At 57.1% G+C, this 22,515-nt stretch overlaps 1 protein-coding gene across 20 annotated transcripts in view; it reads right to left on the bottom strand.

The window, feature by feature from the left end:
- PPFIA1 (PPFI scaffold protein A1) overlaps positions 1-22,515 on the bottom strand; it is a 103,918-nt gene that overhangs the window by 14,342 nt on the left and 67,061 nt on the right. For 7 of the 20 annotated variants that reach the window (XM_070061187.2, XM_070061318.2, XM_070061265.2 and 4 more), the window contains 10 exons: positions 22,015-22,150; positions 19,320-19,543; positions 14,370-14,601; positions 12,597-12,626; positions 8,873-9,024; positions 7,897-8,069; positions 7,511-7,604; positions 3,126-3,207; positions 2,846-3,046; positions 477-539 (listed from right to left, as the gene is read on the bottom strand). In XM_070061187.2, the coding sequence (XP_069917288.2) occupies positions 477-539; positions 2,846-3,046; positions 3,126-3,207; positions 7,511-7,604; positions 7,897-8,069; positions 8,873-9,024; positions 12,597-12,626; positions 14,370-14,601; positions 19,320-19,543; positions 22,015-22,150 (1,387 nt within the window). The remainder of the gene's footprint in view (positions 1-476; positions 540-2,845; positions 3,047-3,125; positions 3,208-7,510; positions 7,605-7,896; positions 8,070-8,872; positions 9,025-12,596; positions 12,627-14,369; positions 14,602-19,319; positions 19,544-22,014; positions 22,151-22,515) is intronic. The other 13 variants (XM_070061296.2, XM_089307060.1, XM_070061468.2 and 10 more) reach the window with 3 other exon arrangements.

Below are 22,515 nucleotides of genomic sequence, written 5' to 3'. Positions count from 1 at the left end.
AATGCAAAAGAACAAAACTGTTAGTATCAGTGAGCGTCAGGAATGCAGGCGAATCACGGTGGGGAGGCGCGGTTCAGCTGAGTGAAAAAGCGCAGAACGTCAAAGCGTCATGCAAAACTCATGCAAAACGGCCAGTGCAACCTCTCATGCAAGGGGCACGCTCTTGCCATGCCAAGCACACCCAGGAAAGGGGCAGCGGGGCGAGACAGGCACCACGGGCGCGAAACCATGGTCTGTCCAAAGGCAGCGAGGAACTGAACCCCTCTGGAATCGAGCAATCTAACAGCATGAAGTTCCTCAAAAAAAGTAAAAGGAAATGCAAATCCTATTTTACACAGTTACTACAGACCTAAAGGAAATACTTATCCAAAACAACCGAAGGTGAAATGGTATTTCTGCTTTCAACAAAGAGGCAGAGCCCAGCCAGTCTGCAGTGGCAAGCACACTGGCAGGAGCAAGAGCCGGGCGAGACTGACCGTTTGCGGCGTGGCTGCGAGCGTTTCCATCTCTTCGTGTGTTAACCAGACATTTCCTGTGGTCTAGGTGACCCCAGTGCACCAGCCACATCCAGGGCACAGGAAGCGAGACAGAGAGGAGAGGGCACACACATAAGCCACAGGCAGAGAGGGGCTCCTCTGCTCTGGACAGAGGAGGACCTGAGACCAAGCCCACCCCTTCCAAAGGACAGCCACGTCCTGCCACTCCGTGTCCTCAGCGGCTTGCCCTGTGGCACGTGAAACACAAGGAGGAGAAAACACGCTTTGTGCTCCTGAGAACTGCTCAGTAATGCCTGATTCAAGAGACTTGAGCTGTCTTACCCAAAGGTCAAGGACAAAGAATGCAGCAAGAAAACGCTGCTTGGCTATGGAGTGACACTCCAGGGCGAGGGGCACGTCGCTCGCCCAGACAACCCGAGCCTGAGGGGACAGAAGAGGCCAGGAACAGGGCAGAGCCCAGGTAGCAGGAGCGTGCTGGGCACCGGCAGCGCGAAGCCCCCGGAGCCCAAGACCTGCGGCCTGGCCGCACGCAGTGTGCAGGGGCTGCCTCCCGGGAGGCCCTCCTCGTGATTCTTAACCTGGATGCCTGAGACGTCACCTTTATGGGAACGTTTGTGAGAACTTGGAAAACCACACAGCACCTTCGTTGGCACAAAGGCCACACCAAGGGCAGGTGGGAGCCTGTTCACGAAACCTCCACGCACACGGAGGTGCACGCTGCTTACTACCGTAACCCCTCACTAAGAGAAACACAACAACCAAAAAGCCACGACACTCCGCCGGTCAAGTGGCTGAGCCTCCGATGAGGCTGGGTCAGCCGCCCTGGGAGGACATCTCCTGCCGAGAGCTGTCTTCTCTCAGGGTGGACAGGGGGCCGGGCCTGGGGACCCCGGCAGCGCCTAACGCCCGAGTCAACAAAGGAGAGGCTGCCTCGCCCCTCTCCCAGCAGCCGTCCACGTTTCCACCCCCGGAGTCTCAGCTTTCCCTCTCGATGGCTTTCCAGGATCTGCCTGTAGACAAGCTGGCCCAGTCCAGATCCCTCGTGGGGAGCGCCTGCAGATCCAGAAACTGCTGGAATCCTGGGCTGCTGGCGGCCAAGCCCTGACGAGCCCAGCAGGCCAACAGGGACAAGCAGAGCTCATCGCTGCCTCCCTGAGTGTCCCGTCTCTCACGGGCTGTCCAGCGCGAGTGTGCTCACTGGGCAGCAGCCGCCTCTCAGCGGCCCGTCAGCGGCAGGAAACTGGACGTTTCCAAGGTGCAGCAAGAGCCAGCGCTCGGCCACAGACACAGACACGTGACTCCCTAGAGCCCTGCTCACACGGACAACGGGGAATCCACACGCAACGGGGAACCCACACGCAACGGGCGATCCACACGCAACGGGCGATCCACACGCAACGGGGCGAATCCACACGCAACGGGCGATCCACACGCAACGGGCGATCCACACGCAACGGGGCGATCCACACGCAACGGGCGATCCACACGCAACGGGGCGAATCCACGGACAACGGGGCGAATCCACACGCAACGGGGCGATCCACACGCAACGGGGCAAATCCACAAACAACGGGGCGAATCCACACGCAACGGGGCGAATCCACACGCAACGGGGAATCCACACACAACGGGGCGAATCCACACGCAACGGGGCGAATCCACACGCAACGGGGCGAATCCACACGCAACGGGGCAAATCCACAAACAACGGGGCGAATCCACACGCAACGGGGCAAATCCACAAACAACGGGGCGAATCCACACGGACAACGGGGCAAATCCACACGCAACGCTCCGAATGAAAGACTAAGCACTGCACCACGTCACGGCAAGGCTGCGGCACTGGGCGCACCTGCCAGGGAGCCCTGGCGCAGGCCCTTGGCTCCCCAGGCTGTTCGGACCCCACGACTCACTGAGGCGTGCGCCCTCCTCTGCGCGTGCTCACGTCACGCACAACGGCACGCACGCGGACACGTGCTCAGCGAGCCTCCCCACACGCAGCAAGGACTTCCCCACTTCTGCTACGGATCATGAGAAACGAAATTCAGAAAGTGTCGAGTTGTCCTTAGAACGTTATTCTTCCTCAAGAGGCCCTCGCACTGGTTCAATTCTGACTCGTATTTAAATCTGTCTCTTACCTTTCTGTCTTTGAAAATGAACTCCTATTTTTATATCATGCCATTCTTGCCAAGTTTCCTCGGATCATTCAATCCCACAGATTCTGAGTTCTGATAAATCCGAATTCTAGGACTGAATTACAACTCCACCAGGGTGTTTTCTAGCCGCACGGGGGTGTGACCTCCAGGCAGGCGCCCCTCCCCAGCACGCGCAGTTCCCCTGGGACGCACCGTTCTGGACGTGGGCGGGGCGGACGGGCTGGTGAGTGACATGATCTCCTGGATGGCCAGCCGCAGCTTCAGCCGGTGCAGCGGGTTGCTGATGCCGATCTCCCGCTGGATCTCCGTGTCAGACAGTGCTGACATGATGGCCCCGCTTTTCACGTTTGCTCGGCACGCAGCCACGTACCAGGCTGGCATCCCGACCCAGAGCTGGAGACGGGAAACAAGAGGGCCTAGATGAGCAGGAGTCTACCTAACGTCCCACCCTGACCCGCAGGAAGAGACGCACCTCCAGCCAGACCACCACCGTCGGCCCGTCCCACTGTGCAAACGGTAAACCCTGTCTCCGGGCTTCCTCGAGCAACTCATGCCTGCAGACAAGACGACACTCGGCATTAAGGAAGCGCCGTCACATGCATACACGGAACACGCCAACCCGAGCACCTCCCGAGCGCGTTCAAAATCCGCTTTATATTCATATTACTTCCTCTGTTGTTCTGTAGCTTCAACGCCAACCCCAGACACTGGATGTCAGTTTTGTACAAAAAAAAAAAAAAAAAAAAAAAACCAGTTCTCTACAGAATCATCAGCTCTTCACTTGAAAACACAGCAGTCGCCACGCCCAGGTAACAGGACGTTCAAGGGAAAATCAGCGTTTCACCCCTTATCAAACAATGAAAACATCTGAGGAGATGACACCCAGACTGGAACAAAGTAACTTTCTCTGGGAGCACTTAAAAAAAAAGTGTGCAGAGTTTTCTTTTTAACATTTATTTATTTATCCTGAAAGTCAGAGTTAGAGAGAGAGTTCTTCTATCCGCTGGTTCACTTTCCAGATGGCCTCAAGGGCCAGTGCTGGGTCAGGCAAAAGCCAGGAGCCAGGAGCTTCATCCAGGTCTCCCACATGGGTGCAGGGGCCCAAGCACTGAGCCATCCTCTGCTGCTTCTTCCAGGCCACTAGTAGGGAATTGGATCAGAAGTGGAGCAGCCAGGACAGGAACCAGTGCCTACAGGGAGGGGATGCTGGCATGGCAGGTGGCAGCTTAACCCGGTACACCACAGCACCAGCCTCAACAGTGCAGAATTTCAAAACTAAAAACATTATGATCTAATACAGCAGGCAGGTAATAACCACCTGTTTCTATTGTAAATCGCTATTTAATTAAATGTCTGTTAAATTAAGTCACCAGGGAACCCTGCGGTTGAACCATGTGATAGGAAATTGAGGTCTGACACCGAACAATTCTCTCAGCAGAGAGTGCCACGCGTGCGAGGGCCAACTGTGCCAGGAGAGGGCCACGCGTGCAAGGGCCAACTGTGCCAGTCGGAAACGTGGCCAACTCAGGACTGCACCGTGTCCGCCTCCTGGAAGAAGATTCTGTCAAACACAGTTTGACTGCTTTACCGTAAGCCTGGTCAATCTCAGCTTTCTCTATGTGAAAGGAAAGACAGACACAAAGACAGATCTGCTTCCTGCTGGTTCACTCCCCAAATGCCCACAACGGTTGGTGGTGGGCCAGGCTGAAGTCAGGAGTCTGAACACCCGGCTGGAAAAGACCCAAGCACTTGAGCCCTCACCCCTGCCTCTCACGTGTGCATTAGCAGGAGCCGGATCGGAACCAGAGCTGGGACGCACCCGGGTGAGCCAGCACGGGTGTGGGCCACTCGTCACTCAGTGACCTTGGGCACTCATCAATGCCCACCCCGGGTGAATCTCTTCTTCCTGTCCGAGCGTCCACCTCAAGGCTTGCACAGAGAGACCGCTCTCTGAAAGAACGCGCGGCGGGGCGGGGGCAGCCGGTCCACGGGCCTGACCTGTGCGGTCACCTGCTCACTCTACCTCACTCCCCGTCAGGCTTTCTACAGCAAGTTCTGTGGAGCTACAGAATCTGAGGACACACTTTCCTTAGACTGCGAAGTCCGCACTTCCCCGGGGCAGCCTTGGGGCCCAGGGAGCAGGAAATACGGGCATTGTCTAGTAGTGGACATCAAACACAGCAGACGGCCCAGTGTTTCAGGAGAGCATAAAATGTCCTAACTAACCTATGCTGAGCTGTTCATCACTTTTAAGAAAGCACCACAAAATCCAGGGCCCCCAAACTGTGATTCCCTGAGCAGCTCACCCGGGGCTGGACAGGGAGGGGAAGGCGGGCCGACCACCCCGCCCCGACCAGAACCGAGGAGTGCGGGCTGAATACCTCCTCCAGGAGACGCTGGCTCAGACGTCAGCTTTCTGGATTGGGAATATTTGTGCAGACTTTACCAGCTGAGCACCTTAAACTGAAGATCAAAATCTGCAAGGTTTCAGGGCCAGCGCTGAGGCGCAGCAGGTTAACGCCCTGGCCTGAAGCACCGGCATCCCATATGGGCACCGGTTCGAGACCCGGCTGCTCCACTTCCAATCCAGCTCTCTGCTGTGGCCTGGGAATGCAGCAGAAGATGGCCCAGGTCCTTGTGCCCCTGCACCTGTGTGGGAGAACCAGAAGAAGCTTCTGGCTCCTGGCTTTGGATCGGCACAGCTCCAGCCACTGCGGCCAACTGGGGAGTACACCAGCAGACGGAAGAACTCTCTCTCTCAATAAATCAATCAAAAAATTTGAAACATTTCGAAATATGAAACTTAAAATTTCTTGTCAGCGCTCAGAATGTTTCAGATTTCAGAGCATCTGGACTGGATCAGGACTGCTCCACCCACACACACAATTTCTCAGCAAGCCAGGCCCAGGGAAAGCCTGCACCCAGCTGGAGCGTCTGCGGCCCGGCTCCCGGGAGAGCTTCCGCCTGGCACCAGCAGGCAGCAGTCCCAGGCCCTGAGAGGCACGCGGCCCGCAAGGAACCCGGTGCGGTCTTCTCGGCCTGCCTGCACCCTCCCTGGGCCGACGTCCGCTTTCACGCACAGCCTCCTCTCGTGGCCCAGGGTAGACGCTGCAGCGCCCGCGGTGCCAGGCCACAGGCCCAGGTCTCAGCGTGCCGGCTTCCTTCCTTTTGGGCAGGCTGTACCAGAATGAAACATGGTACCTGCCTGGCCTGGCAGCCCGAGCGGAGACATCAGAGCCAGAGCCTTCTCTGGGGAATGAATGGCTCCCAACCATGTGAGTCGAGAGTCCAGAGTCCAGAACTGGAGACGCCGGCCCAGCTCCGCACTGCCCTGTGCTTGTCAGAACAGATTTTTTCCTTGCTCCTGAGAGTGCCCTAATACAGTCAATTCTGCATCTGGGACTTGCACAAACTAAACGGCCACAGAGAATTCACCCACTTCCCCAACTGGGCACACTCACCCATCCACTCCTGTGATCACTTTCTAATAACAGATCCTTCCACGCCTACTTTAGTACAACTATGAAAATGGATTCGATAAGCATTTGGCTCCTGGCGATGTCTAACTACAGGAGAACAAGGTGTTCTATTACTGGAGACAGGACCTCTGCTGGCCATTAGCTCCAAAGCTCAGAACACAGCGCCAGAGGTGGCAGGCCACATCCCATGTCACGTGTTTCTCCACGCCCTGAGTCTGCTGTGAGCAGCCCCACACCAAGCGCTGAAGACTACCGCAAGGGGCGGGGCAGGGGGTGCACCCGCAGTCTCACCACCACTTCCGCCTTCCTCTGACTGCACTGCTGCCCTTTGCCCCCCAGGAGGTGGGCCTCGTGGGCTCTGGCCCTCTGTGGGGCCTGGCTGCGCAGCTCTGGGCCACTCCAGTGGGCACTGCTGTTTCTCTGGGACAGGGGTAGGAACATCTGGCCTGTGGGCCATGTAAGGCCCGTGAACTCACTTGGTGTGGCCCTGCCAAGGCAACCGCAGGTGGAATTCAAGATTCTATGAATTGATAGTAGGTTAATTTTTAAGTTGATAATTCTGTATTGCCCATGAATAGTGCTGCAAATATCCAAGTGTGCTGTGGCCTGGGGAAGCAAGGAAGACGGTAAGTGCTTGGGCCCTGCCCCAGAGGAAGCTCCTGGCATCAGACTGGTGCACTCTGGCCATTGCAGCCATCTGGGAAGTGAAGCAGCAGATGGAAGCCCTCTCTCTCTCTCTCCAACTTGGCCTTTCAAATAAATAAATAAACCTTTAGAAGAAGGAAGGAAGGAAGGCAGGCAGGCAGGCGGGCAGGCGGGGAGGGGGGGAGGGGGGGAGGGGAGGGGAGGGGAGGGGAGGGGAGGGGAGGGGAGGGGAGGGGAGGGGAGGGAGGAAAGAAAGAAAGAAAGAAAGAAAGAAAGAAAGAAAGAAAGAAAGAAAGAAAGAAAGAAAGAAAGAAAGTAAGTAAGTAAGTTAGTTAGTTCACAATGCCTGAAGTCCTCCACAAAGAACGGCCCAGGCTCTCAGGAAACACCACGCACCCAGTCACCCTCCAGGTCTGCAGACACAGGATGCACACGCCCCTCCTCAGCAAGGCGCAGGACCTGCACAGACCCTCCCTCCCACGACCTGCGGCCTGCAGGACAACGTGAGTGCTGCCCAGGTGGTTGTGAGTGACGAGAAAAAGTCCACACACGCTCCGTGCAGGCGCAGTTGTAAAAACACTCTGACTGTGAAGGGCTGAGTCTGGATGCAGAACCTGTGGATACACAGGTTGTCCGTACATAGCCAGGTTTCACATCCAGTAAATGAGTATTAGTTAGAAATCAGGACCAACTGCAACCTGTCCAGCGAGACGGGAAGATAACGAACACTTACTTCTTCTGGAGCTTGCGGCTTTTTTCAGCCTGTCCGCCCAGTTTGCTCAGGCCCATGGCATCTGGGGACGAGCCGTCTGCCTCCGAAACACCGGCTGCGAGGACGCAGGACAGGGGAAGGGAGAGGGCGTCAACGTGATGGGACACACTTAACTCTTCTCCAGAGCTAAGTTTCCCATCAGGCACCAACACAAAAGTGTCCAGGAGGCACCACACATGCTCTACGAGCGGCTGAACTCGGGACAAACGCGTTACGGCTCCTGGCCTCACACGGGCACCCTCGTGAGAACACGGGGCCCCTGCTGTGTGGCACCAGGTGGGAGGTGCCAGTTACACACAAGACAGCCCCTCCCGACCGTCAGGAAGTTTGCTGAAAAGCCAACCCACCTTGCCCTAAAGCGTCCTTGCCAGTCTGTCCAGGCCGGCCCTTCTCTCTCTTGCCAAACAAGCGGCCGATGGAGGACTTGATGCCCTTCTTCTTCGGGGCTTTGTGCAGCGAGTCCTGGCTGCTGTTGCTGCTGCTGGGATTGCTCGCGGGGCCGTCCTGGGAGCCTGTGGAGCTTCAAGGAAAGCAGTCATTCCCACACGCGCTCAGCCGAGAGAACACCCCACTGCTTGCACTAGGACGCTGCGCACTTCTGACGTCCGCCTTCAGTCTTCCTACCCGACCCCGCCAGTGTCTTCTGCACTCCTCTGCTCCGTGCAGCGCGTGCGGTCCAGGCAGGCTCCCAGCGGGGCTAGCACGGAACCCGGCTTCTGGGAACATGAGATTCTCTCTGACGCAGCTTCCCCTCCCGAGGGTCGGACTCCAAATCAGCTGATGCCAGAGGCCCAGCGAGCCGCACCCTCGCGGGGCATCTGTCTCTCGGCCAGTGAGAGCCACTCCGAGGCCAGTCACGAGAAGCACCAGCAGACAGCGGTCACCGTGAGACCCAGAAAAAGCAGAGCCCCCCCCCCCCCAAGCAGTTCCCATGAGCTCCCTGGCTACAACTGTCCTTGGCCAAGGAGGGGGAGCTTCAAGAGCAGCACACGGGCTGCCTGGCAACGCGGCAAGGAACGCACACCAGGACAAACAGCTCACGGCGCAGCCCACGCGGAGCTCTCCACGACTCACTGCTGAAGGCCCAAGAGGGCGTTCTCGGCGGCGCCAAACCCCACACGGCGCTCTCCCCCTTGGCCGGCCGAGGACAGCGGTTTCCCAAGGCAGCGGACCGTGCGCTCCAGAGTGGAGGCTTTCTCAAAGCCACCCGCACCGCTTCACTCCTTGCTCCCACACGGAGGTGCACCTCCCTCAAGGCCTCAGCACGGCCCCAGGAGGGCAGGCAGCCCGCCGCAGGGGCTGCTGGGTGGGGGCGCTCCTTACTTCCGCATGTCCCTGACGTCCTCCTGGCTGACCGAGTGCGGCGCCCCTTTGTGCAGCCTGTCCAGCCGGAGCGCCCGTGGGGAAGAGGGGGGGGAGGTTTCACATTTGATGGTCGTCTTGTCGTCTCGTACCTCTTCTCGGGAGGCTGGCAGCTGAGGGCAACAGGGGCACGCATTCAGGATCACCCAAGGCTCCAGCTGTAAGCATCGGCTCGCTTGAAAACCCACGAGATCTACTTCTGCCAGCACAAGGAGCCAGACTACGCTCACGCCCCTCGGAAGGGCCGTCCTGCTCGCGGGACGCAGGACCACGCAGCCCAGACCCAGCCGTCTCCCGTGAACAAGGCGGGGAAGGGCTGACGTGGCAGGCACACGTGGCCCACGCTCTGCCCTCCCGACGTCCTGGCACCTCGTCATGAGGACAGGCACTGAAAGCAAAGCAAATCCATCAGAATCCACCCCAGACAGCATGACGCTCACGGCGGAGACGTGGAGACAGGACATAACGTGCCACTCAGAACCCTGGGAGGGCAGAAACCCCCGGGGCAAGACTGTCAAGGGCACTGGGGGTGGGGGCGGTTTACAGACAAAGAACAGCTGGGACCACCACGGAGGTGCTGGGTGTGTGGTCTCATTTCCCAGCGTGTGGGTGGGACGCTCCCCTTTCAGCCTTTCGCTGCAACAGGGAGTCCCAGGTCCACCATCATGAGATCTCTCCCTCTCGCAGGGAGGTGGGCGCCTGTGTGTGGCCGCAGGCAGGGGCCGGAGCACCAGCCACAGATTAACCCTTCAGGGAACAGGCAGCACGTGTCTTCCGGTTGTGAAGTAGGACTAGATTTCGTACTTGGCAAGCATTCGTGTGTGGAGTGACTAACTTCCCATCTCTTTAATGGGATTCTGCGGAGTCCATCGATCCACAGCAGCTCGGTAAGAACCAAGAGGATTTGGGCAAAGTGGAGCTCAGCCCATGAGGACATCACCCTAAGTTGGAGTGGATACATTCCACATCCTTTCCCAAAGCCTAATTACAACCACAGAGCAGCAAAAGGCTATCCTAGCTACGACTCAACAACGGAAAACCTGGCTGGCGCCACAGCTCACTTGGCTAATCCTCTGCCTGCGGCGCTGGCACCAAGGGTTCTAGTCCTGGTTGGGGCGCCGGGTTCTAGTCCTGGTTGCTCCTCTTCCAGGCCAGCTCTCTGCTGTGGCCCGGGAGTGCAGTGGAGGATGGCCCAGGTCCTTGGGCCCTGCACCCCATGGGAGACCAGGAGAAGCACCTGGTTCCTGGCTTTGGATCGGTGCGGCGCAGCACACCAGCCATGGCAGCCATTTAGGGGGTGAACCAATGGAAAAGGAAGACCTTTCTCTCTGTCTGTCTCTCTCATTGTCTAACTCTACCTGTCAAAAACAAAACAAAACAAAAAACAACGGAAAACCTAACAGCTTCAAAGTCCTATTAAAGCAATCATTTTCTTAAAAGAGACAAAAAACGAACAGGAGAGGGAGCAGCACACACGGGCGAGCTGCTGCAACAACGCAGTGGCACCTCCCTCGCGAAGGCCCGGGCTGCACAGCCCAGCCAGCATCTGCCCCTTGCTCTCCACAGTGAAAAGCAGTGCTGGAGCCTCCCTCCCACCCCTGCACTGACAGAACAGGAAGCAGCAAAGGCCAGCCAAGTCCCCTTAGTCTGCACCAGCCGTCACCCTGTGCTGTCACTCCACACACCCCTGCTGCAGCCCTCACAACCAGAGACCAGCCGTCACCCTGGGCTGCGTCACTCCACACACCCCTGCTGTAGCCCTCACAACCAGAGACCAGCCGTCACCCTGCGCTGTGTCACTCCACACACCCCTGCTGTAGCCCTCACAACCAGAGACCAGCCGTCACCCTGCGCTGTTCACTCCACACACCCCTGCTGTAGCCCTCACAACCAGAGACCAGCCGTCACCCTGCGCTGTTCACTCCACACACCCCTGCTGTAGCCCTCACAACCAGAGACCAGCTGTCACCCTGTGCTGTGTCACCCCACTCACCCCTGCTGTAGTCCTCACAACCAGAGACCAGCCGTCACCCTGCGCTGTTCACTCCACACACCCCTGCTGTAGCCCTCACAACCAGAGACCAGCCGTCACCCTGGGCTGTGTCACTCCACACACCCCTGCTGTAGCCCTCACAACCAGAGACCAGCCGTCACCCTGCGCTGTGTCACTCCACACACCCCTGCTGTAGCCCTCACAACCACAGGGACCAGCCGTCACCCTGCGCTGTGTCACTCCACACGCCCCTGCTGTAGCCCTCACAACCAGAGACCAGCCGTCGCCCTGGGCTGTGTCACTCCACACACCCCTGCTGTAGCCCTCACAACCAGAGACCAGCCGTCACCCTGCGCTGTCACTCCACACGCCCCTGCTGTAGCCCTCACAACCAGAGACCAGCCGTCGCCCTGCGCTGTGTCACCCCACACACCCCTGCTGTAGCCCTCACAATCACAAAGCTCCTCACAGTCGCCAGGCTGCACCCTGAGGTAACCAGGGGTCAAGGTACCCAAGCATAAATCAACCACCACCCCCTTCACTAAGAAAATCTTTTGGGCCAGCGCTTTGGCACAGTGGGCTGGGCTTCCACCTGCAGTGCGGGCATCTCATATGGGCACCGGCTCATGTCCTGGCTGCTCCTCTACCTATCGAGCCCTCTGCTGTGGCCTGGGAAAGCAGTGGAAGATGGACCAGGTGCTTGGACCCCTGCACCCACATGGGAGACCTGGAAGAAGCTCCTGGCTCCTGGCTTTGGATCAGCTCAGCTCCAGCCATGGCAGCCATTTGGGAAGTGAACCAGGGGATGGAGAACCCCTCTGTCTCTCCCTCTCTGTAACTCTGCCTCTAAAATAAATAAATAAAGTGTTAAAAAAGAAGAAGAAAAGAAAATCTTCCTACCAAAAACCCAAGCCAAACACAAGTGAGTGGGCTCAAGGCTGTGCTTGATGCCCTGCCGCCGTGTGGGCAGCTGTGGCACTGACAAGCACACGGGGCCGCTGACAGGGGCCGAGCCAACGCGCAGGCAGGTGACAGCGCAGTCACGCACGAGCCGTGGCCGAGCAGGCGCTGGGGCCCGAGCAGCCGAGCAGCCCAGCACACTGCTGTGTGGCACTGGGCATGTGCGGAGTCTGCTCCCCGCAGCAGGCTGCAGGGGTGCACAGCGGACCGCGCGCGGCAGTGGTGCAGGGCTGCAGTTCGGGGACAACACACAGAAGGTCACGCTATGCCTCCCTGGGTGGAGATGCTGCTGCAGAAAAGGCAGGCTGGGTGGGGAAGCGGCCAAGGGCCCAGCGCTCGAGCCCAGACCTCGCACTGCCGGCATGACCTCTGAGAGCCGGCACAGGAGCCTGCCCTCACCCCCACAGAAGCGCACTACGCACCAGGCAGCGTCATCAAGGCTGCTCTTCCCCAAACTTAAAATCTTAGTCCCCTCCCCAGTAACTTCAACTGTGAAAAATACTGTGCCTGCTACAAATACCACGCAGTGGCTAAGGCGGAAAGGCAGCAGAGCGGAGCCCCACGCCCGCCCGGTCCCGTGAATGCGCCACTTCTCACAGAGCCTGGCTTTCGGCACACAGCAGCACCCCCGTCCCTGACCCGGCTCAGGGACACCGCAGTGTGCTGTGAGAGGGGAGGGGGCTCCTCGAGACGCTACCAGACACAAGGAGGGGCAGTGACTACGCAACTTACCTTTCTACGGTGTTTCCTTAAATCACTAGGCTGACAGGTGCATGCAAAGAAATGAAGAAAAACCAGATTTACTGCACACTTTGAAGTTAAAAATGCAAGGATCAATACAGGCAAATGCATTAACACAGGAATGACAGGATAGACAGAAGTGAAATAGGATTTACAGAAAACGTAACTGGAAACAAAATTTTTTCACTACAAAATTTAAATAAGTTATTCAAGATTTACTAGCCAAACACTAGCAATCATACTCAGAAAAATAAAATTATATCTCAACATATGCGATTTATTAAAATATGGCATTCTATAAAAGGGGTCTAATAATTGTATATTCCAAGCCAAATCTCTCTACGATTTGTCTTCTTTAATAGAAAACATGCTGTAATTTAAGATATCACTCAAATCGATGTGAAAATCTTTATAATATGTATTATAAAACTGAACAAACCTACGTTTAGTTAATAATCTACTGGACATTAATGTAAAATCCTTACCTAGAATTTGACTTACAACTTCTCAAAAATAAATTTATTGCTTAAAGCAAGGTATCCTGTGAAAATATATAAGAACAAAAGCTAGCACAGTATCAGGTAGAATCTTGGCATCCTATGATGGATCTAAGATATTTTAATGAAGAAATGGTCTATTCAATAAGTTGATGAGTTTAGTCTTGAATCATCAAACCCAGAAGGAATACTGTTGTGTACAGCTTCTGTTAATTCTACACTTAGCGTATTTCTTTATATAGAAATATTTTGTGAATTATGTCATCCTACACAATTTGAGTAAAAACACCCATAACCACCTATATCATGCCTGCATACACATGTGTTATACAGTGATACGTTAGTGATAATTTATCACTATGGAGAAAAAACTACATTTTAGAAACAAAGACTACGAAGTGTATGATCCAGCCCAGAATCCCATCCAGTCAGCCCCACAGCTGCTGGGGCACGTGTGCGTGCTACGGGAACTGTCCTGGTGGCCGTCTGAGGGACAGCTACAGACCAGAGGGGCCTGGGTCTGCATCAGAGACGATGCTGCAGACGGCTAACACAACAGAGCAAACCAGGGGGCACAGGAAGCAGCCACGCCTGCGAGCAGACTGCCAGCCGGCCGCGTTCCCACGCCAGCGAAAGTGAACGTTCACAAACGCTCTGCGAAGAAGCAGCAGCGGAAACCGTCCAGGACTAAAACATCAATTCAGCAGCTAAGGACGCAAATCATTCCCAAGCCAACAAGGTAACACACCTGGCGGACGCTGCCACGACCCCTGACGGCCGGCTGGCCACGGAGACAACAACAGAGGTGGTCAGAAAGCGGGGCTGTGGACATGAGCTGACCCAGGACCACACCTGGACCTGACGCACAGGGAAGGACTGCGGCCTTCAGCCGTGCACGCTGTCCCTGAGTGTGGCAGAACCTACCCAGCCTGTCTGGACTTGTCTCTCTCCACTCTCTCTCTGGATGCCGCGCTGTGCACCACTCTCTACCTCAACTACTAATCCCCGGAAAACAGAAACCGCACCTGGACTCACACAAACGCGTGGCGGCCTGCTGAGCTGGTGTGCAGACCTGAAATCTAACTTGGCATGGTGGAATAACCACATTATCAAGTAGTTTTCGAAATCCTGAACCTCTCAGAATAACAATTGTGCTTCATTTTCTTCTGAGTTTAAAAACAAACAAACAAAGAAGCAAACTCCCAGTGTCTGTGACACAGGACAGATGGGCTGCAGGAAGGGCCCCCGGGGAAAGGCAGGTACTTACGAGAGTCATGACGCCCAGTCTGTCCACCTCCCGGGCGGGGCTGTGAGGAACCCTCCTTGGAGTGGAGCGGCCGCTGCCTGGAGGGGAGGAGCCGGCCAGCGAGGAAGCAGGGTAGGGGGGAATGGAGCTCATTGATCTAAAACGACCAAGATTGTCTAAGCTGCCACTGCCGACTCGGCTCTCGATCTCCTCTGCCCGCTGCTCCGTGTTCTCCTTCTCTTCTTGGATCAACCTAAAACAGAAGCAAGAGCCGTAACCCCCTCACCAGCAGAGACCAACGTGCTCATGCTGCGCTGCTCGGTCCCTGCCACCTTTAACTTGTGACTATGAGGCCACACAGTGCGCCGGCTGAGCTACCGTCCGTGGTGCTCCGCTGACGTAACCCCAACATCTAGATGAGCACTTTGTAGGTGCTGTACGGCTGCAACTGAGCATTCGCTTAGTGCACACTGACATAGTCCAGCTCTGCAAGTTTTATCTCCTCTGTTCTAGAAACAAAGCTGCGCATTTACCTGCAGATTTCTTCCGCCAGAAATCAGGAGCTCTTGACACAAAAAACTGGCCCAAAAAGCCGTTAGGCGTTCCCTCCCCGGAACTCACGCTCAGTGAGGCCCCCAAACCCACGGATCTCAGGTTCACATTCAAACCCGAATCGGCTGACAGAGTCCCCTACTGGCCTCTACTGGGTTTCCAGGTTCACGCCAACAACCGGACATTCACTACCATTCCAAATGAGTGCTCCTCTCTCCCAAGTGTCAGGGATGACCAACAGTAATTTTTTTTTTAAAGATTTACTTATTTGAGAGGTAGAGTTACAGTGCTCGCTTCGGCAGCACATATACCAAAACTGAGAGGCAGAGCTGCATACAGAGAGAGGGAGAACTGGAGAGAGAGGTCTGGACCTCTCTAGGGCCAGACCGAAGTCAGGAGCAAGGAGTTTCTGTGGAGTCTCCTCCGTGGGTGCAGGGGCCTGAGGACTTGGGCCATCCTCCACTGCTCTCCCAGGCACATCAGCAGAGAGCTGGATGGGAAGTGGAGCAGCCGGGACTCGAACTGGTGCCCGTATGGGATGCCAGCCCCGCAGGTGGCAGCGTGCCCCACTATGCCGCAGCGCCAGCCCCAGAACAGCAATGTTAAGGCAGGAGTCTCAGGGGCTGGTGACGTGGCAGAGGACTCAGCCCGCTGCAATGACGGGGCCCCCGGAGCTGCTCCCCTTCCCATCCAGCTCCCAGCCAATGCACTGGAAAGGCAGCAGCAGACGGCCCAAGTGCTTGAGTGCACCCCCGTAAGAGACCAGGAGGGAGCTCCTGGCTCCTGGCTTCAGCCTGGCCTGGCCTGGCTCCATCCTTTGTGGCCATCTGGGGAGTGAACAAGTAAATGGAAGACACCTCCCTCCCTCCCTCCCTCCCTCCCTCCCTCTCTAACTTTGCCTTTGTAAATAATTTTTGTTTTCATTTTTTGACAGGCAGAGTGGACAGTGAGAGAGAGGAGAGAGAGACAGACAGAGAGAAAGGTCTTCCTTTTGCCGTTGGTTCACACTCCAATGGCCGCAGCGGCAGGCGCGCAGCGGCAGGTACGCAGCGGCAGGCGCGCTGCGGCCGGCGCGCTGTGCTGATCCGAAGCCAGGAGCCAGGTGCTTCTCCTGGTCTCCCATGCAGGTGCAGGGCCCAAGCACTTGGGCCATCCTCCACTGCACTCCTGGGCCACAGCAGAGAGCTGGCCTGGAAGAGGGGCAACCGGGACAGAATCCGGCGCCCCGACCAGGACTAGAACCTGGTGTGCCGGCGCCGCAGGCGGAGGATTAGCTTATTGAGCCGCGGCGCCGGCCTGTAAATAAATTTTTAAAGAGTACTTCAAAAAGTTCATGAAAATACATATTCTAGGGGCTGGCACTGAGGCGCAATGGGTTAAAGCCCTGGCATGAAGCGCCGGCATCCCATATGGATGCCGGTTCTAGTCCCGGCTGCTCCTCTTCCGATCCAACTCTGCTTTGGCCTGGGAAAGCAGTAGAAGATGGCCCAAGTCCTTGGGCCCCTGCACCCATGTGGGAGACCTGGAGGAAGCTCCTGGCTCCTGGCTTTGGATCGGCTCAGCTCCAGCCATTGTGGCCATCTGGGGAGTGAACCAATGGGTAGAAGACCTTTCTCTCTGTCTCTTTCTCTATGCCTTTCCTTTCTCTGTTAACTCTGACTTTCAAATAAATAAAATAATTTTAAAAAATATTCTGTAAAAACTGATTTCAAAATATTTTGCACCCACATAAACTTATCTTTTAATTCCATTTTCTACTTTTTGTTTGTTTGGTTTTTTTTTTTGGTAATTCAAGAGGCAGACACATAGAGACAGAACTGCAATCTTCTGGTTTATTCCCCAAGCCTGCAATGATCAGAACTTGGCTATGCCAAAGCTGGGAGCAATCCCAGCGTCCCATGTGGCTGACAGGGGTCCAACTACCTGGGTCACCTGCTTCCTCCTAGGGTCTGCACTAGCGGGAGCTGAGACTCAAACCCAGCCCACCCCAGCCACCAAGACAAACACCCCTACACCAACTTCCTGATGCTACCTGACTACACCAGTAATTACTTGTCTAACAATAAAATACACAAATGTTCTAGCAACCCTCCCAATTAAAGTTCAATTCAGGGGCTGGTGCTGTGTGGCATAGCAGGTAAAGCCGCCACCTGCAGTGCTGGCATCCTGTATGGGCGCCAGTTTGAGACCCAGCTGTTCCACTTCCTCTCCAGCTCTCTATGGCCTGGGAAAACAGACAAAGACGGCCCAAGTCTTTGGGCCCCTGCACCTACATGGGAAACCTGGAAGAAGCTCCTGGCTTCTGACTGGCTGTTGTGGCCATCTCGGGAGTGAGCTAGCAGATGGAAGACCCGTCTCTCTCCCTCTGCCTCTCTGCAACTCTTTCAAATAAATAAAATTTTTTAAAGATTTTATTTATTTATTTGAGAGGTAGAGCTACAGACAGTGAGAGGTGGAGACAGAGAGAGATATCTTCCATCCGCTGGTTCAGTCCCCAGATGGCCGCAACAGCCGGAGCTGTGCCAGCCCAGAGCCAGGAGCTTCTTTCCAGTCTCCCACATGGGTGCAGGGCCCAAGCACTTGAGCCATCCTCTACTGCCTTCCCAGACCATAGCAGAGAGCTGGACTGGCACCCATATGGGAGGCCGGCATTGCAGGCTGAGGATTAACCTACTATGCCATGATGCCGGCCCCAATAAATCTTTTTAAAGGAAAAATGTTCCATTCATACTTCTGGTTATCACTAACAGAGGAAAATCTACAAGTCAACGGGCAGGACCAGGGCCTCTACACCACATCAATCTGTTATGTTTAAAAAAGTCACTTTTGCCAAACAATACATGGTTACAATTAGAAACTGGTGGTGAGGAACCCTCTGGGGCCTCGGGCCTCCCCCAGCGGCGGGCTCTGGCAGCCGCGCAGTTTACAAAGTGCCCCAGCTCTTGCCGCCGTCTCTTCAACCAGCCTTCCCTGCGCTGCCTCAGGCACTCCCACCTGCTCTGGCTCCACCGCAGGAAGTTTAGCCACGGCTCCACAGGTCCATGCTCGTAGGCTCAGGGTCGAGCCCGGGGGGCAAACACAGGACACCCCAGTCACACCACCGAGCTCCTCCTCCCTGCAAAGGGAGTCCCAGAATGGACTCCACCCTGGCTGCCTTCTGCGATTCTCCCGTTACAACTGCCAACAGAGCTGCTCAGGAAAAACCCTTACAAGACACACAGTGAGCCGGCGCTGTGGTTCACTGGGCCAATCCTCCGCCTGTGGCGCCGACACCCTGGGTTCTAGTCCCAGTTGGGGCACCAGGTTTCATCCCAGTTGCTCCTCTTCCAGTCCAGCTCTCTGCTGTGGCCCAGGAGTGTAGTGGAGGATGGCCCAAGTGCTTGGGCCCTGCACCCCATGGGAGACCAGGAGAAGCACCTGGCTCCTGCCTTTGGATCGGCGCAGCACACCGGCCGTAGCGGCCATTTGGGGGGTGAACCAACGGAGAAGGAAGACCTTTCTCTCTGTCTCTAACTCTGCCTGCCAAAATAAATAAACAAACAGACACACGGTGAGCCCATAGGGCCCAAGCACCACAGCCCTTGCCCTGAGGACAGCACACGTGCTCTGGCACACAGGGGGGGCACATGCGTGGGTGGGACATACACTTCTTCCGGGGAAGGCACCTGAACATGCGCTGTCAGGCGACAGCTCCAGCCAGGACAGGGGACAAGCTGCTCTGCCCTCACTGTCCACCACAGCTCTAACTTCTGCTTGTAGGGCTGGTCCCTCACGTGTCTCCTAAGTCGCACCACGGCCTGGTGGTGGCCGGTGGACGGAAAGCCACTGCTTCTCACCCAGGCTCGCCCAGGCGTCTCCTCCTGTTCCCAGGGGTGCACACCTGCCCCCGCCCTGGGCAGTCAGGCCACCAGCCCTTCTCGGAGTGTCCAGTTCCGCCATTCTTCTACGGCAGCTCTGGGACAGCTGGGGCGCTCCTGGCTCTGGTTCTGTCCCAGCTGGGCCCTCCTGGCTCTGGTTCTGTCCCAGCTGGGCCCTCCTGGCTCTGGTTCTGTCCCAGCTGGGGCGCTCCTGGCTCTGGTTCTGTCCCAGCTGGGCCCCTCCTGGCTCTGGTTCTGTCCCAGCTGGGCCCCTCCTGGCTCTGGTTCTGTCCCAGCTGGGCCTGGGTCTCACGGTGCTCTCCCGCTGTGCCTTTGGCTTCTGGAAAGAGGAGCCGAACCCCTTCACCTCCCACAACGTCCTGCACCAAAGCACTGGCCCCCTGTCCGGAACGCCCTGGTGGCCTGCATTCCATGATCCAGGCAACAACCTGCCGTGCCACGATGCTGGCCCCCCAGCGTCAGATTCTTCGCCCCGAACTCGAGGGCTCTCTGGCTGAGGCGCGCAGAGCAAACGCTGACCGCTCCTGACGGGGGCACACACCTGATCTCCTTGTTGATGGCGTCCAGCTGCTCCTGCAGCATCACGGCCAGCGTCTGCGCATCAGCCTGCCCGCTGGGCGACCACAGGTCCACTGCACTGAGCACGGTGTCCCTGTCATCCTCACCGTCAGACACGTCCACGTCACTCTCAAAGGCCTGGGCCACATTGGCCAAGACGCTGGCTTGCTGGGCACGCTCCCAATCCTGCTCGTTCAGAGTCTGTACCTGCGAACAAGGGAGCCCACTGTCAGACCACAGCAACCTCTCAGGAACCCAGAACCTTCTCAACGGGAGCCCAGAGCTAGAAAAAAGGGTCATGGGTATGGGCCGCTGACCCCACGTAGACAAGCAGTCTCTGAGCAATGGAGGAGGGGACCAGCCATCACCAGGCTGCCCCTGTAGTGTCTCAGCGTGGACACCAGCACCTCACCGACTCCACTCACCACAGGGCGAGGACAGTGGAAACAAACAGGAAACTGAACAGCAGGCAGGCCCCAGTGAACCATACTGAGTCTACATCCGTCACATCCGAGGTTCACCGCAGGACTGCAAGTGCTCCCCGTGACACGCACCTACTCCGAGTTTCCAGATCCTGCCTTGCTGGGCTGGGACTACGCACTGAGAAAAGCAGGCAGCGAAAGCCAGCTCAAAGACCAGGAGCACGGCTCTGGACAGGCTGCCTCCTGGTGCCCACGGGCTGCTGCCCCGGCACGCAGCAAGGCTCTGCCCAGAGCACACACACAAGCCTGGCAGCTGGGGGCTGTGCGGCTCCGTCACAGCCTCCTCCTGCTCACTCCCAGCCGGGGGCCCTGCTCCCATTTCATGGATGTCACACCTGTGTTCCGGCCTCCTCCTGCCCCCTCGGGAGGCAGCCCCCGTTCCTGGGCACAACACTCACCCCCTGGCTCACCTAACAACGTCTGCCATCATGCGCACCAGTGTAAGAAGGCGTTCCCCCATCTCGCACTCTGAAACCCCTGCCGCTGTGCCCCAGGCTCCTCCCTCTGTCCCTCCTGCTGCTTTCTCCCAGTGAGCCTCTCGAGGCTCCTGCGCTTCCTCCCCTCCCACCCTCCTGACCCCGCAGCAGAGCCACACCGCTAAAGCCTGGTGGCGGCTCTGTCCATCTGATCAGCCAGCTGCCCCTCTCAGCCAGTCCTGTCCAGAACTCCATCTCCTGGTTTCCTCCTAGCCTGTGGCACTGCTCACCTCTATCTCATACCGACTCCCCTCCACCCGTCTGACCTCCAAGCTGGGAACTCCCAGGCTCCATCCAAGAACCTCGACTCTACCAAGGGGCACCCACGTGGTGACCTCACCCTACACGTCCTGCTTTGTGCCTTCACCCACCCCTGCACGGTCACGATCCCATACTTCCTGCCTTGCCTTTACCCACCCCTGCATGACTCTATACTTCCTGCCTGTGCCTTTACCCTCCCCTGCACACTCAGGATGCTACGCTTGGCTCTCAGTGCTACAATGCCCTCCAGCCTCCCACACGGACTACCCCAGGGCCTGCCTGATGCCCGCCCACCTGCATGCTGAGGCTCAGCTCCAGCCCTGACCGTCTGTGGTCACCTGCACCTGCTCTTCATGCTACCCTATGCCCAGCCGTCCTGGTGGCACTGCGTGACAGGGACTGAGATACGGCCCTCTTCCTCAGGCCACGCTCATGGTCCCCATAGTGACATCTCCCTGGCCACCCAGCTGAACACCTGTACTGCTCCCCCGACTCCAGGCTCAGCTCCCCGCCCTGCTCACTGCTATCTCACGACAAGGAAGGCTCAGAGTGACTGCCACCACCTCCCTCTAGGGGTGACGGTGATTCCCGCAATGCCCTGGGGGCTGGGGGCTCAGTCACTCGAAGGGAAGGTACAACACTCTCAAGACAGGGCCAGGGAGGCTCTGAGCTTCCCTCTCCCTCTCACTGAGAACCTGAGCTGACGATGCAGCACCAGGCTATGAGGACCCTCACGCAGCCCAGCAACAGGCCCTCACCTCGGGCTGCCAGACTCATTGAGCTTTGACACCTACAACATCGCCAGACCCCGGGCCAGCTCGTGAGTCGATAGAAACTGAGAACCGGGAGTCCCCTGTGTTCTACCCAAAAACTACACGGTCACTTGTCACACGGCTCCCTGCACACACCACACCCACTCCACTTCACACGGCTCCCTGCACACACCACACCCACTGCACTGTCACACGGCTCCCTGCACACACCACACCCACTGTCACACGGCTCCCTGCACACACCACACCCGCTCCACTTCACACGGCTCCCTGCACACACCACACCCACTCCACTTCACACGGCTCCCTGCACACACCACTCTAGGTCATAAGCACCTTTCCTGTGTATCTACCCTGCTTCAGCCCTGTCTGTTCAGTGCCTAACCCAACCAGTTGCTCACGGACTCGCTGCTGAACAGAGAGGAGGGGGCACCTGTGGACCCTTCTCACTGATGGGTGAATGTGCACTCACATTTCCTTTAATTACTACTTCAAATCCATACTAACAGTGCAGCTGTGAGGAAACTAGCTTATTGGAAATTCTGTTCTTTAAAACGTTAACCCAAAAAAAACCCATTTCCCTAAAGTCAAGTCCCAGCATAAAAAGAAGCGTGGGGCGAGGGGCAGAGCGTGTTCCGGGAGAGTCCCAGGACAGCCTGGCGACTCCGGTGTGAGCAGGGCCTTGCCTTGGAGGGCTCATCCCGCAGCGCTGCCAGCCGGCCCTTCTGGGGGCGCCGCAGCACAGAGCTGGTGCTGTAGGCGTCCGCGTGACCGTCTGCCGCAGGAAACCTGAAGTCTGGGACGCTGCCCAAGTGGGGTCGGCTGAAACAGGAAAAAAAAACAGAAAGTGGCTGCTGTTAGAAGAAAAGTAAACTGGCTCCATGACTGCTAGTCCCGCTGAGAGCCACCTGGTTGGGAGCACGTCCTACCACAGGGTGCACGGCGCCAAGGAGGCCACCTCCCTCTCCTGCCCTGACGGCGGCCGCCTGCTCTCTCTGCAGCTGGCGGCCCTGGGATCGAGGCAAACCCACGTAAACCACAACAGAATAAGGAGGATGCCACAACTGGGCCTGCAGAAGACGGAGACGCATCTCAGTCCTCCCTGCGCACGAACTGCTCTCACACGGCTGAGGACAGGCCACCCGGCTCTGCCTGCAGAGCTCCAGCTTCAGACCCCTTCCAGCTCG

The sequence above is a fragment of the Oryctolagus cuniculus genome, chromosome 1 (assembly GCF_051225735.1).
Source record: "Oryctolagus cuniculus isolate XC-2025 breed Fujian yellow rabbit chromosome 1, ASM5122573v1, whole genome shotgun sequence".
NCBI lineage: Eukaryota > Metazoa > Chordata > Mammalia > Lagomorpha > Leporidae > Oryctolagus > Oryctolagus cuniculus.
This window is presented reverse-complemented; position numbering and strand designations above follow the sequence as displayed.